General features: G+C 36.6%; 6 protein-coding genes across 7 annotated transcripts; 1 reads left to right on the top strand and 5 right to left on the bottom strand.

Moving 5' to 3' along the window:
- Nucleotides 1-46: 46 nt before the first annotated feature.
- Nucleotides 47-1,125, bottom strand: LOC132787372 (peptide deformylase, mitochondrial). Its single transcript, XM_060794373.1, has 2 exons — nucleotides 687-1,125; nucleotides 47-623 (listed from the first exon to the last, which is right to left on the bottom strand). The coding sequence occupies exons 1-2, from the start codon at nucleotides 984-986 to the stop codon at nucleotides 312-314; spliced, it is 612 nt and encodes a 203-aa protein (XP_060650356.1). The 5' UTR covers nucleotides 987-1,125; the 3' UTR covers nucleotides 47-311.
- A 66-nt stretch (nucleotides 1,126-1,191) lies between these two features.
- On the bottom strand, nucleotides 1,192-2,773 carry LOC132787368 (uncharacterized). Its single transcript, XM_060794368.1, has one exon. The coding sequence runs from the start codon at nucleotides 2,721-2,723 to the stop codon at nucleotides 1,233-1,235; it is 1,491 nt and encodes a 496-aa protein (XP_060650351.1). The 5' UTR covers nucleotides 2,724-2,773; the 3' UTR covers nucleotides 1,192-1,232.
- Nucleotides 2,774-2,800: 27 nt separating this feature from the next.
- LOC132787369 (uncharacterized) lies at nucleotides 2,801-4,529 on the bottom strand. Its single transcript, XM_060794369.1, has one exon. It carries the CDS (start codon nucleotides 4,401-4,403, stop codon nucleotides 2,988-2,990), a length of 1,416 nt encoding a protein of 471 aa, XP_060650352.1. The 5' UTR covers nucleotides 4,404-4,529; the 3' UTR covers nucleotides 2,801-2,987.
- A 5,072-nt stretch (nucleotides 4,530-9,601) lies between these two features.
- On the bottom strand, nucleotides 9,602-10,759 carry LOC132785824 (very low-density lipoprotein receptor-like). The gene is made up of 3 exons (XM_060792111.1): nucleotides 10,670-10,759; nucleotides 10,277-10,607; nucleotides 9,602-10,219 (listed from the first exon to the last, which is right to left on the bottom strand). Exons 1-3 carry the CDS (start codon nucleotides 10,722-10,724, stop codon nucleotides 9,670-9,672), a joined length of 936 nt encoding a protein of 311 aa, XP_060648094.1. The 5' UTR covers nucleotides 10,725-10,759; the 3' UTR covers nucleotides 9,602-9,669.
- Nucleotides 10,760-11,567: 808 nt separating this feature from the next.
- Nucleotides 11,568-13,382, top strand: LOC132786740 (uncharacterized). 2 transcript variants are annotated; one of them, XM_060793372.1, is made up of 2 exons: nucleotides 11,568-12,460; nucleotides 12,576-12,656. In XM_060793372.1, exons 1-2 carry the CDS (start codon nucleotides 11,954-11,956, stop codon nucleotides 12,606-12,608), a joined length of 540 nt encoding a protein of 179 aa, XP_060649355.1. In that variant the 5' UTR covers nucleotides 11,568-11,953; the 3' UTR covers nucleotides 12,609-12,656. The 2 variants fall into 2 exon arrangements, 1 of the variants encoding a protein (XP_060649355.1); XR_009632478.1 differs by adding an exon at nucleotides 13,045-13,382 and having other exon boundaries at nucleotides 11,574-12,970.
- Nucleotides 13,383-13,469: 87 nt separating this feature from the next.
- On the bottom strand, nucleotides 13,470-14,645 carry LOC132786739 (very low-density lipoprotein receptor-like). Its single transcript, XM_060793371.1, has 3 exons — nucleotides 14,556-14,645; nucleotides 14,169-14,493; nucleotides 13,470-14,111 (listed from the first exon to the last, which is right to left on the bottom strand). The coding sequence occupies exons 1-3, from the start codon at nucleotides 14,608-14,610 to the stop codon at nucleotides 13,544-13,546; spliced, it is 948 nt and encodes a 315-aa protein (XP_060649354.1). The 5' UTR covers nucleotides 14,611-14,645; the 3' UTR covers nucleotides 13,470-13,543.
- Nucleotides 14,646-15,546: the final 901 nt, after the last annotated feature.

Below are 15,546 nucleotides of genomic sequence, written 5' to 3'. Positions count from 1 at the left end.
TAAGAAACAATCGATAAGTATTGCTGGCAGTTCATTTGGTATATTTTACGACACAGCTGATTCAACCGTTACTACTCGAATTTTCATCTCGATTTTGGCCACCAATTTATATTTTGTATGGAAAACTGTTCAAAGGGAGAAGGAAATTTGAAAAATACCGCGGTTTAAATATGTTTAACTGATTTATTATGCGCGTTTATGAAACATATTTGATTTGTATATTGATTTGCCATATATCCGTTATTTTGATATATTTTCCAAAACATCGATATATCGCTGCTTGTCCACCTCTACAATTTTCAAACAAATGTTTATTTATCAAACGGTATAACCGCGCGTCCGCCAGCTGCATTAATTTGCTCCCAAGTGACACAAGTAAAAGTTGAAACATCCATGCGGTCAATGCAAACGATGCCATTTAAATGGTCAACCTCGTGCTGGGCAATACGAGCGCTCCAGCCCTCCAATTCGAGTTGCGCTGGCGTTCCGAGCTTTCCAATGCCGGTAACGCGAACGCGATCGTATCGTGGTACATGGGCAGAAAAACCGCGTACACTCATGCAACCTTCGGGATGCGTGTGCTTAACGTCGCCGATTATCTCGAGTTTCGGATTGATAAATACCTGTGTAAATATGCAGTCAATTTAGCGAGACGACAATTAAGCAAAGATAACGGAAAAGCTTACAGCCAGCGGCAGCGTAGCCATTTTACGTTGCTCATATATTGCTGGTGGAATTAGCTCCCGCTTGCCCTCGCGAAACTCCATGACAATGATGCGCAGTGGAACGCCCAATTGGGGTGCTGCGACGCCAACGCAATCGTAGTGGCGCAGCACGTTTACCATTTGCTCCACAATATCATTGATCTCTTTGCTGTCTATGCGATCGTCTTCAACTTCCACAGCCCGTTGGCGTAAGACTGGATCGCCTATTTGCGTAAAATGATTGTACGGCGGAGTCGTGCGTGCGGTAAGTTCTCCCGACATTATTCTTTTCACTACTGACTGAAAATTAGGGGATCTTGCTATTATATCGATATATCGATATCTCAAAATTATTAACAGCGATGACTTTCAACATCAATTATCGATCGTTTTTCTATTTCGATTACATGTCGGAATTTAAATATGCAATTTGAAATAAATGTAGTGGTTCTAAGATAAATTTGTTCCGAAATCAAAATCAATTAAGTTAATGTTCATAAACATGTAAGTTTTATTGATACTGATTCTCTACTCTTCGAAATAATGTTCACTGGCTATTTGTTTCAGTGGCTTTTTGCGCATTGTTCCACTCGCTATGCTAATTGGGATACTTCTGGCCGAGATAGTATCATCTTCTTTCATAACGTGTGCCTTTTTACGGAGTCTAGAAACGAGCTTAAAGTATTTGGCAATAATATTCATGACAGTAGGACCATAAGTGCGCTTCATTATATCTTTCCTGCAACGCACGTAAATATCATCCAAAACGCCACCACTACGATAAAAGTTGATGACCTTTTCACGCTGACTCCACTTGTTTAGCATATGACGACTAGACGGCTCATAGATGCGATACACTTTGAAGAATTGATCGTAATTCTTAGACATGCGACGTAACTTCACTTCGTCAATATTGGGTATTTGCAGATGCGGTTGTCGCACTATATGATAGGGATCGTGCTCAACCGAATAGTTGGCAAATCGAACTGCTGGCCAGTCTAGATTCAACATAGTGTCGTACAATATCTTTGGATGTCCCAAAATACCATGGGCCACATCGATCATAAACAGCTGCGGACCCGGCACAATGTATTCTAGTTCAATCTGAACAATTCGGGTATCTGTGCCACGATATTTGCGCTCACCTATCCAAAGAATTGGCAGATCCTCGTCAGCGATGTGCTCGAGCTCCTGTATCAAAGGCGAGACTTGAGTGCGATAATTAACAATCTTATTATTGCGGCCATAAAGTAAACTTTTCTCTGCTGGAGTAAACTTTAGATACTCTGGTCGATCTGTTACAAAGTGCTCGGAACGAAAAAGTCGATTCATCTCCATCTCGATCACATTGTAGGCCCGTCTGTGCATCGCGATCCAGACGATCTGAATCGTGACGGCAAGAAACTGTTCGTGAAAGTATTTATCCTTAATGGTTGCGGAAATGTGCACAATTTCCTTCATATGATAAAATTGTGCCATGTCGCCTTGACCCTTGAGGATAACACTGTAGTTTCTGGCCACCAACATGCGATATTGACTCAAATAGATAGAGAAAATACGCTTCATTTCGTTCGTTTGTTCGCTCTGTATTTGAGCCATATCTCCAGCCAATTCATCTCGTCGCACAAGTACAAATTCCACCAGGCGGAGAAAGTATTCAAAATAGATAATAAGAGCATGAATTAATCTATGCACCGCTGGCTTATGTATAAACTCAAGAAACTTCATGGTCAAAAACTCCTTGGGCATTAGAAATAAAACCAGATCACGCACATCGTTGATCACCACGGTGTCCGTATCGAATGTGGCTTCGGAGCGAACATACTGCTGACGGAAGATCATCTCCTCCTCCTGATTGATGGTTCGCAAAAACTTGTATCCATTGGTTTCAATATAACGCTCCTTGGCATCTTCTAGATCATTGTGTGGCTCAAAGTGGAGACCATCTTTCTTAGTGTCCCATGACCATTTGCCACTGCGGTATTTCGGTACATAAGTATCTGCATAAATGCGTATCATTGTATTAACTTAGTGTATGTGTATGTGTACTTGTGTGTACTAGAATAATCTCTCAATTCGTAGCAATCATAATTCTACAAGATTAGCTGACAATATTTACAAGGAGCACTTGCATTAAGTTGTATATATTTCTAACTCAAAACTAAATGCAGTAACTAGAATTTAAATTGTTTTTATTGGAGTTTTATTTATGTGACAAGTGATTGAGGTAGACAGATGAGTTTTCCACTTGCTTTCAGGAGTTAAATAATAAACGAATATCATTCAAAACCTGAGAGAAGCGTAACTCTCTTTGTCTTTATTCTTATCATCGGTAATTTCTTTACGAAAGCGAGTGACAATTTCGAAATAATTGTGGATAATCTGAGTAACATTGGGACCGATAGTTTTGGAGGCCAGCTCGTTCTCACAACGCGTATATATATTTGGCGTATCATCGATTCGGGAAGACGAAAGTTTGTTTTCTCTTTGAAGCCACTTGAGAAGTCTATGCCGCGGAACTGGCTCATAAATTTGCGAGATCTTTAGGAAATGTTCGTAGTTATTGAACAATTTCAAATCACGCCGACTTTTGATGTTCGGTACACGAAGTGATGGCTGTCTTATAAGGTGATAGGGATCATTTGTCAGTGAATAATTCTCCTTCCGCAATGCTGGCCAGTTTAATTCGAGAATGGTATTAAAGAAACGTTTCGGATTTCCCAGAATCCCATGGGCTACATCTATCATACGCAGCTGAGTGTCTGGCACAATGTACTCCAGTTCGATGCTAGCAATCCGAATATTGTTTCCCCGATACAATCGCTCACCTATCCACAAAATGGGCAAATCTTCGTCAGCCACATGCTCCAGTTCCTGTATCAGTGGTGATCGCTGCAAGCGATAGTTCACTATTTTATTCCTACGCCCATAGAGAAGACTTCTTTCCGCTACCGAAAACTTGATATACTCGGGGTGTTGCCCTATAAAGTGTTCCGAACCAAAGAGTCTATTCATTTCCATCTCGATCACATGGTAAGCACGTCGATGCATTGTTATCCAAACGATCTGTATGGCTACAGCTAAGAAATGTTTATGAAAGGTACGATCCTTGAGGGTAGCGGAAATATGTACAGATTGCTTCATATGATAAAACTCAGCCATATCGCCTTCACCCTTGAGGATAACACTATAATTTCTAGCCACTAACATGCGATACTGGCTCAAATGGATAGAGCAAATGCGCTTCAATTCGTTCGTTTGTTCACTTTGGATTTGCGACATGCTGCCCTCGACTTCATCCCGTCGAATGAGCACAAACTCCACCATACGAAGAAAGTACTCAAAGTAGATGATAAGAGCATGCAACAGTTTGTCTACAGCTGGCTTGTGCATGAAGTCAACGAAACGCATTCTCATAAATTCCTTGGGCATTAGGAATAAAACCAGATCCCGCACATCATTGATTGACACAACCACCTCGTATTCGGGTTGAGATTTCGTGTATTCCTGACGAAACACATTCTCCTCCACAGCGTTTAGAGTGCGTAGAAATCGATATCCATTCGTTTCAATGTAACGGTCCTTGCTGTCCTCCAAATCCGTGTGTGGCTCAAAGTGCAGACTATCAGTCTCATTGTTCCACGACCATGTCCCGCTGTGATAAACGGGTTGACCAGCGCCAAAATGCATTCGAAGCATTGCGAAAATGCAAAACTAAAACTCGAATCTAAATGAAGAGCAGTAACAATAACACAGACAACAAAAAAGAAAATCCAATAAAAGGTATAATAACAAATCTACATTTAAATTGAATAATAAATATAACACAATGACAAATAAAACAGATGTTAAATATGATTATTTGATTAGGTTTTTTTTATTGTATTCTATTAATTACAGTCGAGTAACTTGAATGCTTAATGAATAGCTTGTTAAAGTCTTTTCACTTCGAATTTTAAATGAAAGAGTTGCTGAACTGCAAGGAATAATTAACTTATATGCATGCTGTAAACACTTTAAGCATAATAAACAAGAAGTCTCACTGCCTCTGCATCCGGTGAGAGGATTAAAACACAAAAATACGAGTATAGCAACAAATAAAGTGGGCGAAAAGAAAAACGTACGTTTTGCCTGCAACAATTAAGAGTGTACAAATATGACGCCCATGGCCACGCCCACCGGCTGGTCATGTTGCCCCCTTACAAAGTGGTAAATAAATTAAAATGCACAAGTGGTGAGAGCCACAGAGGGAGAGCGAGCCATGACCAGAGGCGATTGTTCTGTTAATAACTGGCAGTTGAGTATATTTAAGACAGATTTTTATTCACATATTTTATAGCTAAAGCTCTTCTTATTGTTGTTGTTGTTGTTGTTGTTGTTGTTGTTGTTGTTCTCGTTGTTGGTTATGGTTGTTGTTATTGTTAATGTTGTTGTTGGCTTTTGGCTGGCACACATAAATTTGCCGCAAGGTGCTCATAAATTTTGCTTGTTTGTTGCGAATGTTAACACGGCCGAGGCATAAATTCATAATGAGATAAGCAACTCAGTCAATGCGTGGTGCCAGGATAACGTCGACAGGATTATGTTGTGTGTCTGTGTGTGTGTGTGTGTGTGCTCTGTTAATTTGCCTGCCAGCTGGTAAAATAACATAACTTTTTATTGAATTACACGCGATTTCACAAAATGCCAGAGCAGAGGCCTAAAATCAAAACAAAAGCCAACAGCAATGTTGTTACTTTTAATTATGTATATCCTGTGGCTATTTGATGCAAAATATTCGAGTAGAGCAAACATAAATAAAGTTGTAAAGATCTAATGTATCTAACAACGAACTAAATTGCCCTATACACTTATGGTAATTTAGAAAATGTGCATAGTTTCAATTACTTTTGATAGTTCAGTGAGTTGTGAGTAAAGTTTTTATTGCAGTAATTGAATTACACTCGAGTTCAATTTGTTGAATAAATCAAACAATTGTTCATATCGATAAAAAGTCATGTGAATTTTCAAGTATTCATCGCAAGTAAAATGCAATTGTGGTAAGAACAAGTTGAGCAGGAAAATCAATTTCCCTCAAGACTCCATCGCAAGTCAAAGAAAAGTCTAACGCGTGCAAAAATGAAAACAATTCGAATTGTGGGTGGAATATAAATTTGTATACTCTTGTGTGAAGTGATATAATTGTGGTATGTGATTTTTATTGAAATCTAATTAGCTATATCTTGCAATGGACTATCAATCACAGCCATTTTATATGGGCAATAACTAATAATTTTGTAAATTAGAATATCTAAAAAACTGGATTGTTAAGTTACTTAATGTTAAAGGTTTTTAGGGTTTTAGTATATTTAGGTATTCGTTTTTTAAACATTAAATACTATTTTTAAAACGTTTTCTTCATGGGCGCTGACAAAAAAATCTTAGAAAAAGGGAAGGCAAGATCCATTTAATAAGTTGTACTGCAAGGGTATTAAAACTTTGTCGCCCCGAGGATAAGTGTTCTCTCTCATTTTTTTTGTTTTTGGTTTTTAATTTAATTCGTTACACTGGACAGGGGAAGTCGACTGCAACAGAAGCGAACGGAAGCAAAAGTAGAGTGGTGAAAACCGAGAGAGAGAGAGAGAGAGAGAGAGAGAGAGAGAGAGAGAGAGAGAGAGAGAGGGAATGTAAAGAAGAGTGTGAGCGGAACTCTCTGGTCGTCTGTTTCATTGTTTTCTTTGACATGTTGTCAACAAGGACCAACAACTGGAGCATTTTTTTTTTAAGCTCCGCTGAGCATATTATGCTGGAAATATTTTCCAACTAAAAGTACTGAGAACTCAACGAGACACAGACACAGCGAATCAGAATAAGAATGAGTTGAGCTTGAGCCTCTGTTGTTGTTGCTGTTCCTGTTGTTGTTGTTAACGCAACGTCATCCTTATTGTTTACGAAGGTCTCTGTGGTTTCGCATTTTTATAATCAGTTTGCACGCTATTGTTTTTCGTTGACCAGCATAACCTGATATTTCTTGCGAAGGACCACAACAAGAGTCCCATATTTTTTTTTCTTTTGCTTCTTTTGCTTGCTTTACTTTTGACGACAAGTTTGCGGTTGTTCCTTGGAAATGCAGCAAAGTGCGAAACGCCTTTGCCAGCCTACGAAGCGAGTAATTTGTTGTTGCGCAATTAAGAAACACACGAGCTAAGGAAATAATTTCGACTTTGTGCGCATATACGCATAATGTGTTAGTAAGTTTTCTCTACATTTAAATTTACTTTAAATGTGTAGCTTATGATTTCTTTAATCATTATTTACAATCTACATAAATGTTCTTAAATTGTTTCAGATAAGATTGCTTTGTTTATTCGTTGTTAATATTGTGTTATCAGCAGAATGAATTAGTCTTTGAGTGACAGTAAGAACAATGTAACAATTTAATTTGCATAACAAATATTTGCACTTCACCGTAAGAATTATGCAATTTTGCAAAAATGGGTTTGTGTATTAATTAAATGTACAAGTCTCTGGGTATTTGTACAATTGTAAAGTCAACGATGTGTGCTAAATACATAAACATTTTGCTACGAATGTGTAAATCTTTGTCTTGTGTATGTCAATAACAATTGTTGCCATTTTAATCAGCTTTAAGAAGGCTTGACATTGACAAGGAATCCAAAATATGTTTCATAATGAATGGAATCTGTACACATAGACATTAAAGTTTTTCCAAGAGAACTTCAAAGCAGTTCACTTAAATTTAGTAAAAACTATTTAAGTATTGTATTCGAATATTTGAGTACACAAAACTTAAATAAATACCCAAGAGATGCTTTCACATATGATATTTAATTTATGTTAATGGAAAAATATGTCTGCAAATGTGAAGCACTTTACATATATTATTTGTATTTATACAAATAAAGTGACATTAACTGACTTATTAAAATGCACCTTTTGTTTCCGGGTATAAATAATAAAATTATATAATAATGTATGTGTCTGTCGCATAGCATGCGAATAAATGGCAATTAATAACGTATAGAGAAGTGGCAAAATGCTGGAAAATGCTTTTGAGAACAGGTGTCGAGAATTGCCTTTAATAAAAAACAATAAAATTCAATATATTAAAACGAAGCCAGTCCCGAGAAAATCACACATACGTACGTACATATTCGCACACCCGGAAGGGACACGTATACGCCGCATGGTACGGCATGGAATTGAACTAAAATGGAAAAGACAGGAAGTGGCTGTGCGGCATATTCAAGATTCAGAGTGTTGTGGCGCTAGGGAGTAGGGAGACCAACTCCCTCGATTACACTTCAGTTCAGTATTCTCGTGACGGTCTTGTTCACTTTGGTTTCTTAATGGTTCGTTGGCATTTATGGTTCGAGTGCAGAGCACGAATACAACGCAGGCGTCTAAGAACGTACGAGTATTGCTCTCATATTAGGCAGCTTCTAAAAATTTATTAGCTCACTGATTTATTTGCTCAATTGGATGTCGCGTGGCTCGACTTACGTGACACGGCACATTAGATGGTGTGCCTTCTTTAAAGTACAAGGTTGAATTTAAAATCAGCTCAATCGAACAGCTGTTAACTCTCTTGAGAGTGTTCTTTTTATAGCTTTTTCTAAATATAATGTGATTCATACACGCACTTAACCAACAGAGTCAGACCTATTTTTTGACATCCATATTCATAATTTATTGCCAAACTTGAGTGGCAATTAATCAAATTGCGTCAAGAAGGTCGTATTTGTCATCGAGAAAGTTGAATCAGGCTTTCAGCCTGCCAGTACTTGTCCTGAAATAATAAGATTATATTAATATGTGTCTATAACTCAGTCTCTAATATGAATTTCACATCAAATTAGTTTCACTTTTTGTGATATCAGAGTTACTTCAACAAGTAATTTAATTCAGGACTTTAACGAGAGTTAGCTCGAAAATCTGGCTTGTTTTATTCCCTTTCAATATTAGTTCTCTTTTAAAGTTAGTCAAGGAATTTAAAAGTAAAAAAGAGACGAGAACATCTCGACGAAATTGTTAAAGAATTTAATTCAGCATTTATTTGGCTTTATTACTTGAGAGAATATGGCTTCATTAAATTATTATTTGGCCTTTGAAAGGGCTATCGCCATTGTCTAGGTAACGAGTCTAGCAATTTCTTTAATTACATGTTAGTAATAATTTGGACAATCGCTATGCCAACACATATTAATTGCAAATGGAAATTGAAACCAAATTGAACAAGGTTAAAGTGTTAAATACTCTCAACGTTTGCTTACATTTCATAAAGACCAATATACAAATTGGAAGCCTTGAAGTAATAATCTTTATGTATTTGCATTTACTCGTACTTTAACACATTTCAGTTTCATTTATAAAGTTTTCCTACCATAAGCCGGGTCTTAGCTTATGAAAATTATCATTCTGCTGATGTCTTTGCGTAAATCTTTCAGCGTCTTTTTATTGCCATTGAATTCCATCGTCGGTTCTACGATTGATGGACATTAATAGAGCTTTGAATGAAAAGCTGATTATGTTAATAATCTTGAGAAATCAACAACAATAAATTCTAAAGGCCAATACATACATACTATATAATAGCTTGTTTCGAATTGTAAGCGATACTCATAAATCCTCAATGATTACTTGGATATATTTCAACAGCAAAAAGCAAATACGAAGATTTCAACAGGCTCTGGCAATCTGTGCGTATGCGTAATATTAACTAAGGCGTTCTTTGTTCGCCGCGTCGTATGGAAATTTATGATTTAAATGTTGCAAGCAAGTAATTTAAATAATTAGGGAGCACTTGACATGAATTGTAGCCTAATTATATATTTCTTATCCACATAATAGAAACATTTTTTGCAGCAACTTTTTCTTGAATAAACCAACTGTATTTTTAGTGATTGATTTAATATACATTAGGAAATTGTTGAAAACACCATATAGAGTGTTCATACAGAATATTTTAACCACTTTTGTTTGTACTTAAATTAGTACGGTTCAATTCTGCCTCATAAGCTTTAAGTTCCGGGGGACTTAGACATTTTGGAAAGTCGTGATGCCAGGTTCCATTTAACATGCAAACATTCCATTCCAATCCGACCAATGTTCTATAATAGGGGCAACTAAAGTGAGCTGGTTCGTTGGGAAACACATATTTAATGCCATTAGCTATATGATATGTGGAACGCTCAGAAAACAAATTCCCGATTCTTTTAACTTTTGCTTCTGGCCCTTCGTTACATGGACGATATGAGTTGGACGGTTTATACCGATCAACATACTTGCAGACTGTTTGTAGCTCATCAGCACCATCCATTGGACAGTCGATTGTATTATCACAAACCGTATCATTAGAAATGCATTTTCCATTGCCGCACTGAAACTGATCCTCCTCACACTTCTCGTAGCATTGGGCCAATGCTTCATCGGCTCCATCACTGCAATCGATTTTGCCATCACATAAGCTGTTGGTCGGAATACATTCCTTATCCACACATTGCCACTCTCCTTGACTGTAATAAATTAAGAGATGAACACCATATACAATGCTTCATATATACCTTATTTACCTGCAATTTCCACGTTGAGATTCAAGCATTTGATCAGCTAATGTGTCATTACAATTAAGTGGCAATTCATCTGATCTATCCCAACAATCATCACTGCCATCACAAACTTTTTTCTCTGAGATTGGTGCGCCGGAAGCACAATAGAAGAATTGTGGGCGATATTCAGGTGCTGAGGGATTTAATTTGCAAACTGCTAAGAATTCATCGCTGCCGTCTGAACAATCCTTTCGTCCATCACACACTTGACTTAATGGAATCGAAGTTGTCTCCTGCTGGACTACGGACTGATTATAGTTATCGCATCTAAATATAGATTGGTGCCATACTACAGCTGAAATTATTGAGATTGCTCTAGTCAGTATTATCTCTTATTTTCGAACTAATAAAACTTACAATAACCCATAATTTGTGGTGTTATTAGCACAGAAAGAAAAAAATAGCGAAGCATTTAAGAATCCGAGTTGTGTTATGCGATGACTGAAATGAAACTGATTACTAATTAAAATAAACGCTTGGACAACTATTTTAAATTATGAAATACTGACGGGGTTTTTTCCTAAAACGACACTTTATAATCTATTTTTATGGCCGCTAACCATAGGGTAGAAGAGTATTATAACTTTGTGGCTGATCTTGTTGGGTGTTAATTACCTTAGTTGACATCTGGTATATTTTGTACTCTATGGTATATTGTTAAGGTTTGTTACCAATTATGCATGTAGGTATATTTCAGTATTTTTGATGCTGTTGGGCCTTAAATACGTTGGTTGACAATCTGCTATATTTTGTACTCTATGGTATATTTTGAAAGTAGTTGTATAATAATATACCAAATAGAGATTTAGGTATATTTCAGTATTTCATAATAATATAATACTGCTCTCTTTTGATTTTACTAGAAGCGGGTATCTCATAGTCGACCACTCGCAACTGTAGTTTTATTACTTTATTTTACATGCGCCCCAAATGGGGCGTATACATGCGATAAATGTTTTTTAAATGATAAATAAGTTAAATCTGAACACATCTGGGAAATAACTTTATGGCTTATATTTAAATTCCAATTGTCAGCTGAATATTATTCTCAAGCGAATTGTGACTTCCTTTTAAGTTGAGTGATTTCTTGTTTATATTTCGTCAGCTAGATTGATGGATTTATTTGCGTATTTTATTGTCATTTGTATTCCTGTTTTCAACAATATATTTATCTATTGGCTAGCTTTCAATTGAATTGAACCTCCCCTAAAGTATCCGAGACTTTCACTGTCACTTCTGACATTTGGCCATTTGCTTGCTCATGTTTATTTAATTTCGGAATTCAGGTGTAAAATTATTTCTTAGCTTTTTGACATTTTGCGGTGTTTGTTGACGTTTCAGCATGTGTTTGCTTAAGCGCTAAAAGCCAATTAAAATTCAGCCCTCGCTTATAGACCAAAACTGTTTCCAAAGCTCAGGAAGGAGATGGACGAAGTTGTGTAAACTTGGAATATTTTATGGAATGAGGAACATGCTCGAAGTGACAATGATTAGCGTGTTAAATGCGACAGCTGCTAATTTGTGGGTAGAAAATAAATTAGTTAAGGCACAAAATGTTTAAAAAAAAATGAAAAACTATTTGACAGTTTAGAAACAATGTAATACAAATTAGTCTCAATAAAATATTTCTTTAGAAGTTCAATGGAGAGTTTGCGAGTGCCAGCGTCTAGTTTAGATCCAAAGCATAATCTATATCGTTTGCAAAAGATCTATCTTATTGCCATCGTGCTGGTAATGATAGGCATCTTACAACTGGTGATGCTGAAGGCGATGCACATTAAATTAATTGACTCGGTGCCCGTGCCGAATTTCATGTATATGGTCATTGCATTGGTCTGCATTGTGCTGATGGTATACACCGAACTTTTCAACGAACATCCCGTCAACTGGACACTTGGAATTGTCGCTGTGGAGTGCGTAACATTGTGCACAATCTCTTCGAAATGGAATCATTTGCCAGTGTTATATGCAAGCATTGTCTTGGGTGTTGTTCTAATCGTTAACATTATGCTGTATATGTTGGGTGCATGTCTGCCATTGATCTTGTTACCTGGATATTATGGTATACTGTTTATAACGATTGTGTTTATCATCATGTACATATTCCTCTGCATAATTGTATTCATCTTATCCATTCGCAATCTTATGGTAATTATTGATTTATGGACACTTGTGTATATGCTTCCACTCACCGTCTATGCGTCCACATTGATACATCATCGTCGTTTACCTAATATGCCATCTGACGAATACATTCTATCAGCCACGGTTCTGGCGACTTTCTTTTTATTTATGATCTATCTGGTTACGTCGAGTACCACTTATATTTGTCGAATGGTAGGTTGTTCCTTATTTGAGAAGTATCAAAAGCGGAGAGCACATTAAATATCATTACCAACATTTTTGGCTGCGATGTGGATTAAGCCAATTTCACAGAATTCTTGTCAGTTTTGAGTAGCGCTTTAAGATAACCACTCAAAATGGAATCCTTCGCAACGGTATCGCAAACAATTCACAAATGGAATTTATGAAATTAACATAACTTCAGGCAATTTAGAAATAGACATTTCTATTTGAATTTTACGCTTTAAGTGGGCAGTGAAGTGAGCAAAAATATTCCACCAAAAAGGATAACAAAAATGAACTCGCCTGCAAATTGTACGAAACATTTATGTGTTTTAGCTTCAGGCGTTATTTATATACATTCATATATATTTGCCTTGTGTATTCAGCTAGAAATTCGTTGATAAAAAAAAGACAAAAAACTTGAAACCCACCCAAAAAAAGAAAGACGAGCAAACAAAAGTTGTCCCCATAATGTAGCCGCATAATCCCGGCGAAAACGGAAACGGAAATGGAAACGAACCAGAATTTCGTCCCAGTCGTCAGCCCAGACATGGGGAAAATCAGCATGCGTCAGCAAATGTTTTGTTTTGGCTACTAAACACCCCTTTTAACTGGGTGTAAAATAGAAAAATTACGTTGCTGCACGTAATAAAGCACCAGTTAACTGCATGTATTAAAAAGCTTAAATTCTTATATGCATTTAATAAATGTGGATCTTTGGTAAAGATTTTGGTTCGTAATTGACTCAGTAATTGAAAGTAGAACTTAATATATTATTTGCATACTATTTTTATTTAAATAAATCATAAAATTTGTTATGACACATGTGAGTTTTGCTTTTAGCTTTTAGAAACAAATATTTTCAAGAACCAAATAATGCTTGCTTTAGTATAGATTAAACAATTTTTTAATACCATTTCTGGGTGTATTTGAATTTGTACGGTTTTTCTTCAATTCTTTCTCATAATCGCGATATTCCCTGGGACTTAGACATTTTGGAAAGTCGTGATGCCAAGTTCCATTTAACATGCAAACATTTCTTTCAGTTCCGACGATTATTTTATAATAATGGCATCTAAAGCGAATTGGTTCGTTGGGAAGCACATATTTAGTACCATTAGCTATATGATATGTGGAACTCTCAGAAAAAAAAATTCCGTTTTCTTCTGGCCCTTCGTTACATGGACGATATGAGTTGGACGGTTTATACCCATCAACATACTCGCAGACTATTTGTAGTTCATCAGCACCATCCATTGGACAGTCGATTGTATTATCGCAAACCTTGTCTTTAGAAATGCATTTTCCATTGCCGCACTGAAACTGATCCTCCTCACACTTCTCGTAGCATTGGGCCAATGCTTCATCGGCTCCATCACTGCAATCGATTTTGCCATCACATAAGCTGCTCGACGGAATACATTCCTTATCCACACATTGCCACTCTCCTTGACTGTAATAAATTAAGAGATGAACACCATATACAATGCTTCATATATACCTTATCTACCCGCAATTTCCACGTTGAGATTCAAGCATTTGCTTAGCTAATGTGGGATTACAATTACGTAGTAATTCATCTGATCTATCCCAACAATCATCTTTGCCATCACAATCTTTGTTCTCTGCGATTCCTCCGCCGGAAGCACAATAAAAGAATTGTTGGTTTGCAGGGGATGAGGGATTTAATTTGCAAACTGCTAAGAATTCATCGCTGCCGTCTGAACAATCCTTTCGTCCATCACACACTTGACTTAATGGAATCGAAGTGGTCGCCTGGACTACGGACTGATTATAGTTATCGCATCTAAATATATATTGGTCCCATACTATTGCTGAAATTAGTGAGATTGCTCTAGCCAGTATTATCTCTCATTTTCGAACTAATAAAACTTACAATAACCCATAATTTGTGGTGTTATTAGCACAGAAAGAAAAAAATAGCGAAGCATTTAAGAATCCGAGTTGTGTTGTGCGATGACTGAAATGAAACTGATTACTAATTAAAATAAACGCTTGGAGAACCATTTTAAATTACGAAATACTGACGGAGGCGTTTTTCCTAAAACGGCACTTTATAATCTATTTTTATGCCAGCTAACCATACTGTCTGATTATGAAAAAGTGGGTGTTGCAAATAACTGAAAGATAATATAAATGTATAATTAAATGAAATATATAAAATTACGCCTAGTATTTCATCTAATAATTATTAAACGCAGCGAATGATAAAGAAGCAAGTTCAAGAGCAAGTTCATCAGATGGGGTTTCTTTTTTGTTGTTGCTTGATTAAACCCTATGAAGGTCGTTATCGCTTAAATTACAATAATCGTCTCGTATAAACGTTTTATGTTACTCGTCGTCAGCTATCTTTCTGTGATTTCTAATTATTTATTTGTCTGGCTTTGTCACCCTTTCTTTTGGTCACAACCAAAATAAAATCAGGAATTCTTGAAGGCAGGTGAATACATTTAATTAAGCCGGACAATTAGGTTGACTGATAGATATACATATATAGGGTAAATTCGTATACGATTGGAAATGGAATGGGGCGAGACATGAAAGCAATTTAAACTGATTTCGCTGACATGCTAAGAAAAAGAAAGCTTCTTTGATTTGTTGACTGACTGATGAAAAATCAGCAACAATTTGTACAACAAATGAATGAAATGAATCATTCACAGTTTGTTTGTCCTGTCATCGCCACAAATTTAGCGCTACAAGTCAACTAATGTTACGACTTAAATCCAAACAAAAGCAACGACTTGCCACAATTCCTCGGAGACTACACAAAACAAGAAAAAATACGATATAATAGAAATGAACAGCTTGCCAGCTTGCCTTAACATTCAGTTGTCTAGCATTTTGTCCCAGATCGCAAATGTTGA

Source organism: Drosophila nasuta, chromosome 2R (genome assembly GCF_023558535.2).
Source record: "Drosophila nasuta strain 15112-1781.00 chromosome 2R, ASM2355853v1, whole genome shotgun sequence".
Taxonomy (NCBI): domain Eukaryota; kingdom Metazoa; phylum Arthropoda; class Insecta; order Diptera; family Drosophilidae; genus Drosophila; species Drosophila nasuta.
This window is presented reverse-complemented; position numbering and strand designations above follow the sequence as displayed.

Bases quoted from the DNA above. Each gene is read 5' to 3' on its own strand.
- LOC132786740 (XM_060793372.1), top strand. From the start codon at position 11,954: ATGGAGAGTTTGCGAGTGCCAGCGTCTAGTTTAGATCCAAAGCATAAT. The intron at 12,461-12,575 runs GTAATTATTGAT...ACATTCTATCAG, and splicing joins TATCCATTCGCAATCTTATG to CCACGGTTCTGGCGACTTTC.
- LOC132787368 (XM_060794368.1), bottom strand. From the start codon at position 2,723: ATGATACGCATTTATGCAGATACTTATGTACCGAAATACCGCAGTGGC.
- LOC132786739 (XM_060793371.1), bottom strand. From the start codon at position 14,610: ATGCTTCGCTATTTTTTTCTTTCTGTGCTAATAACACCACAAATTATG. The intron at 14,494-14,555 runs GTAAGTTTTATT...CACTAATTTCAG, and splicing joins ACCACAAATTATGGGTTATT to CAATAGTATGGGACCAATAT. The intron at 14,112-14,168 runs GTAGATAAGGTA...AATTTATTACAG, and splicing joins TCTCAACGTGGAAATTGCGG to TCAAGGAGAGTGGCAATGTG.
- LOC132787369 (XM_060794369.1), bottom strand. From the start codon at position 4,403: ATGCTTCGAATGCATTTTGGCGCTGGTCAACCCGTTTATCACAGCGGG.
- LOC132787372 (XM_060794373.1), bottom strand. From the start codon at position 986: ATGTCGGGAGAACTTACCGCACGCACGACTCCGCCGTACAATCATTTT. The intron at 624-686 runs GTAAGCTTTTCC...ATATTTACACAG, and splicing joins TGGCTACGCTGCCGCTGGCT to GTATTTATCAATCCGAAACT.
- LOC132785824 (XM_060792111.1), bottom strand. From the start codon at position 10,724: ATGCTTCGCTATTTTTTTCTTTCTGTGCTAATAACACCACAAATTATG. The intron at 10,608-10,669 runs GTAAGTTTTATT...CAATAATTTCAG, and splicing joins ACCACAAATTATGGGTTATT to CTGTAGTATGGCACCAATCT. The intron at 10,220-10,276 runs GTAAATAAGGTA...AATTTATTACAG, and splicing joins TCTCAACGTGGAAATTGCAG to TCAAGGAGAGTGGCAATGTG.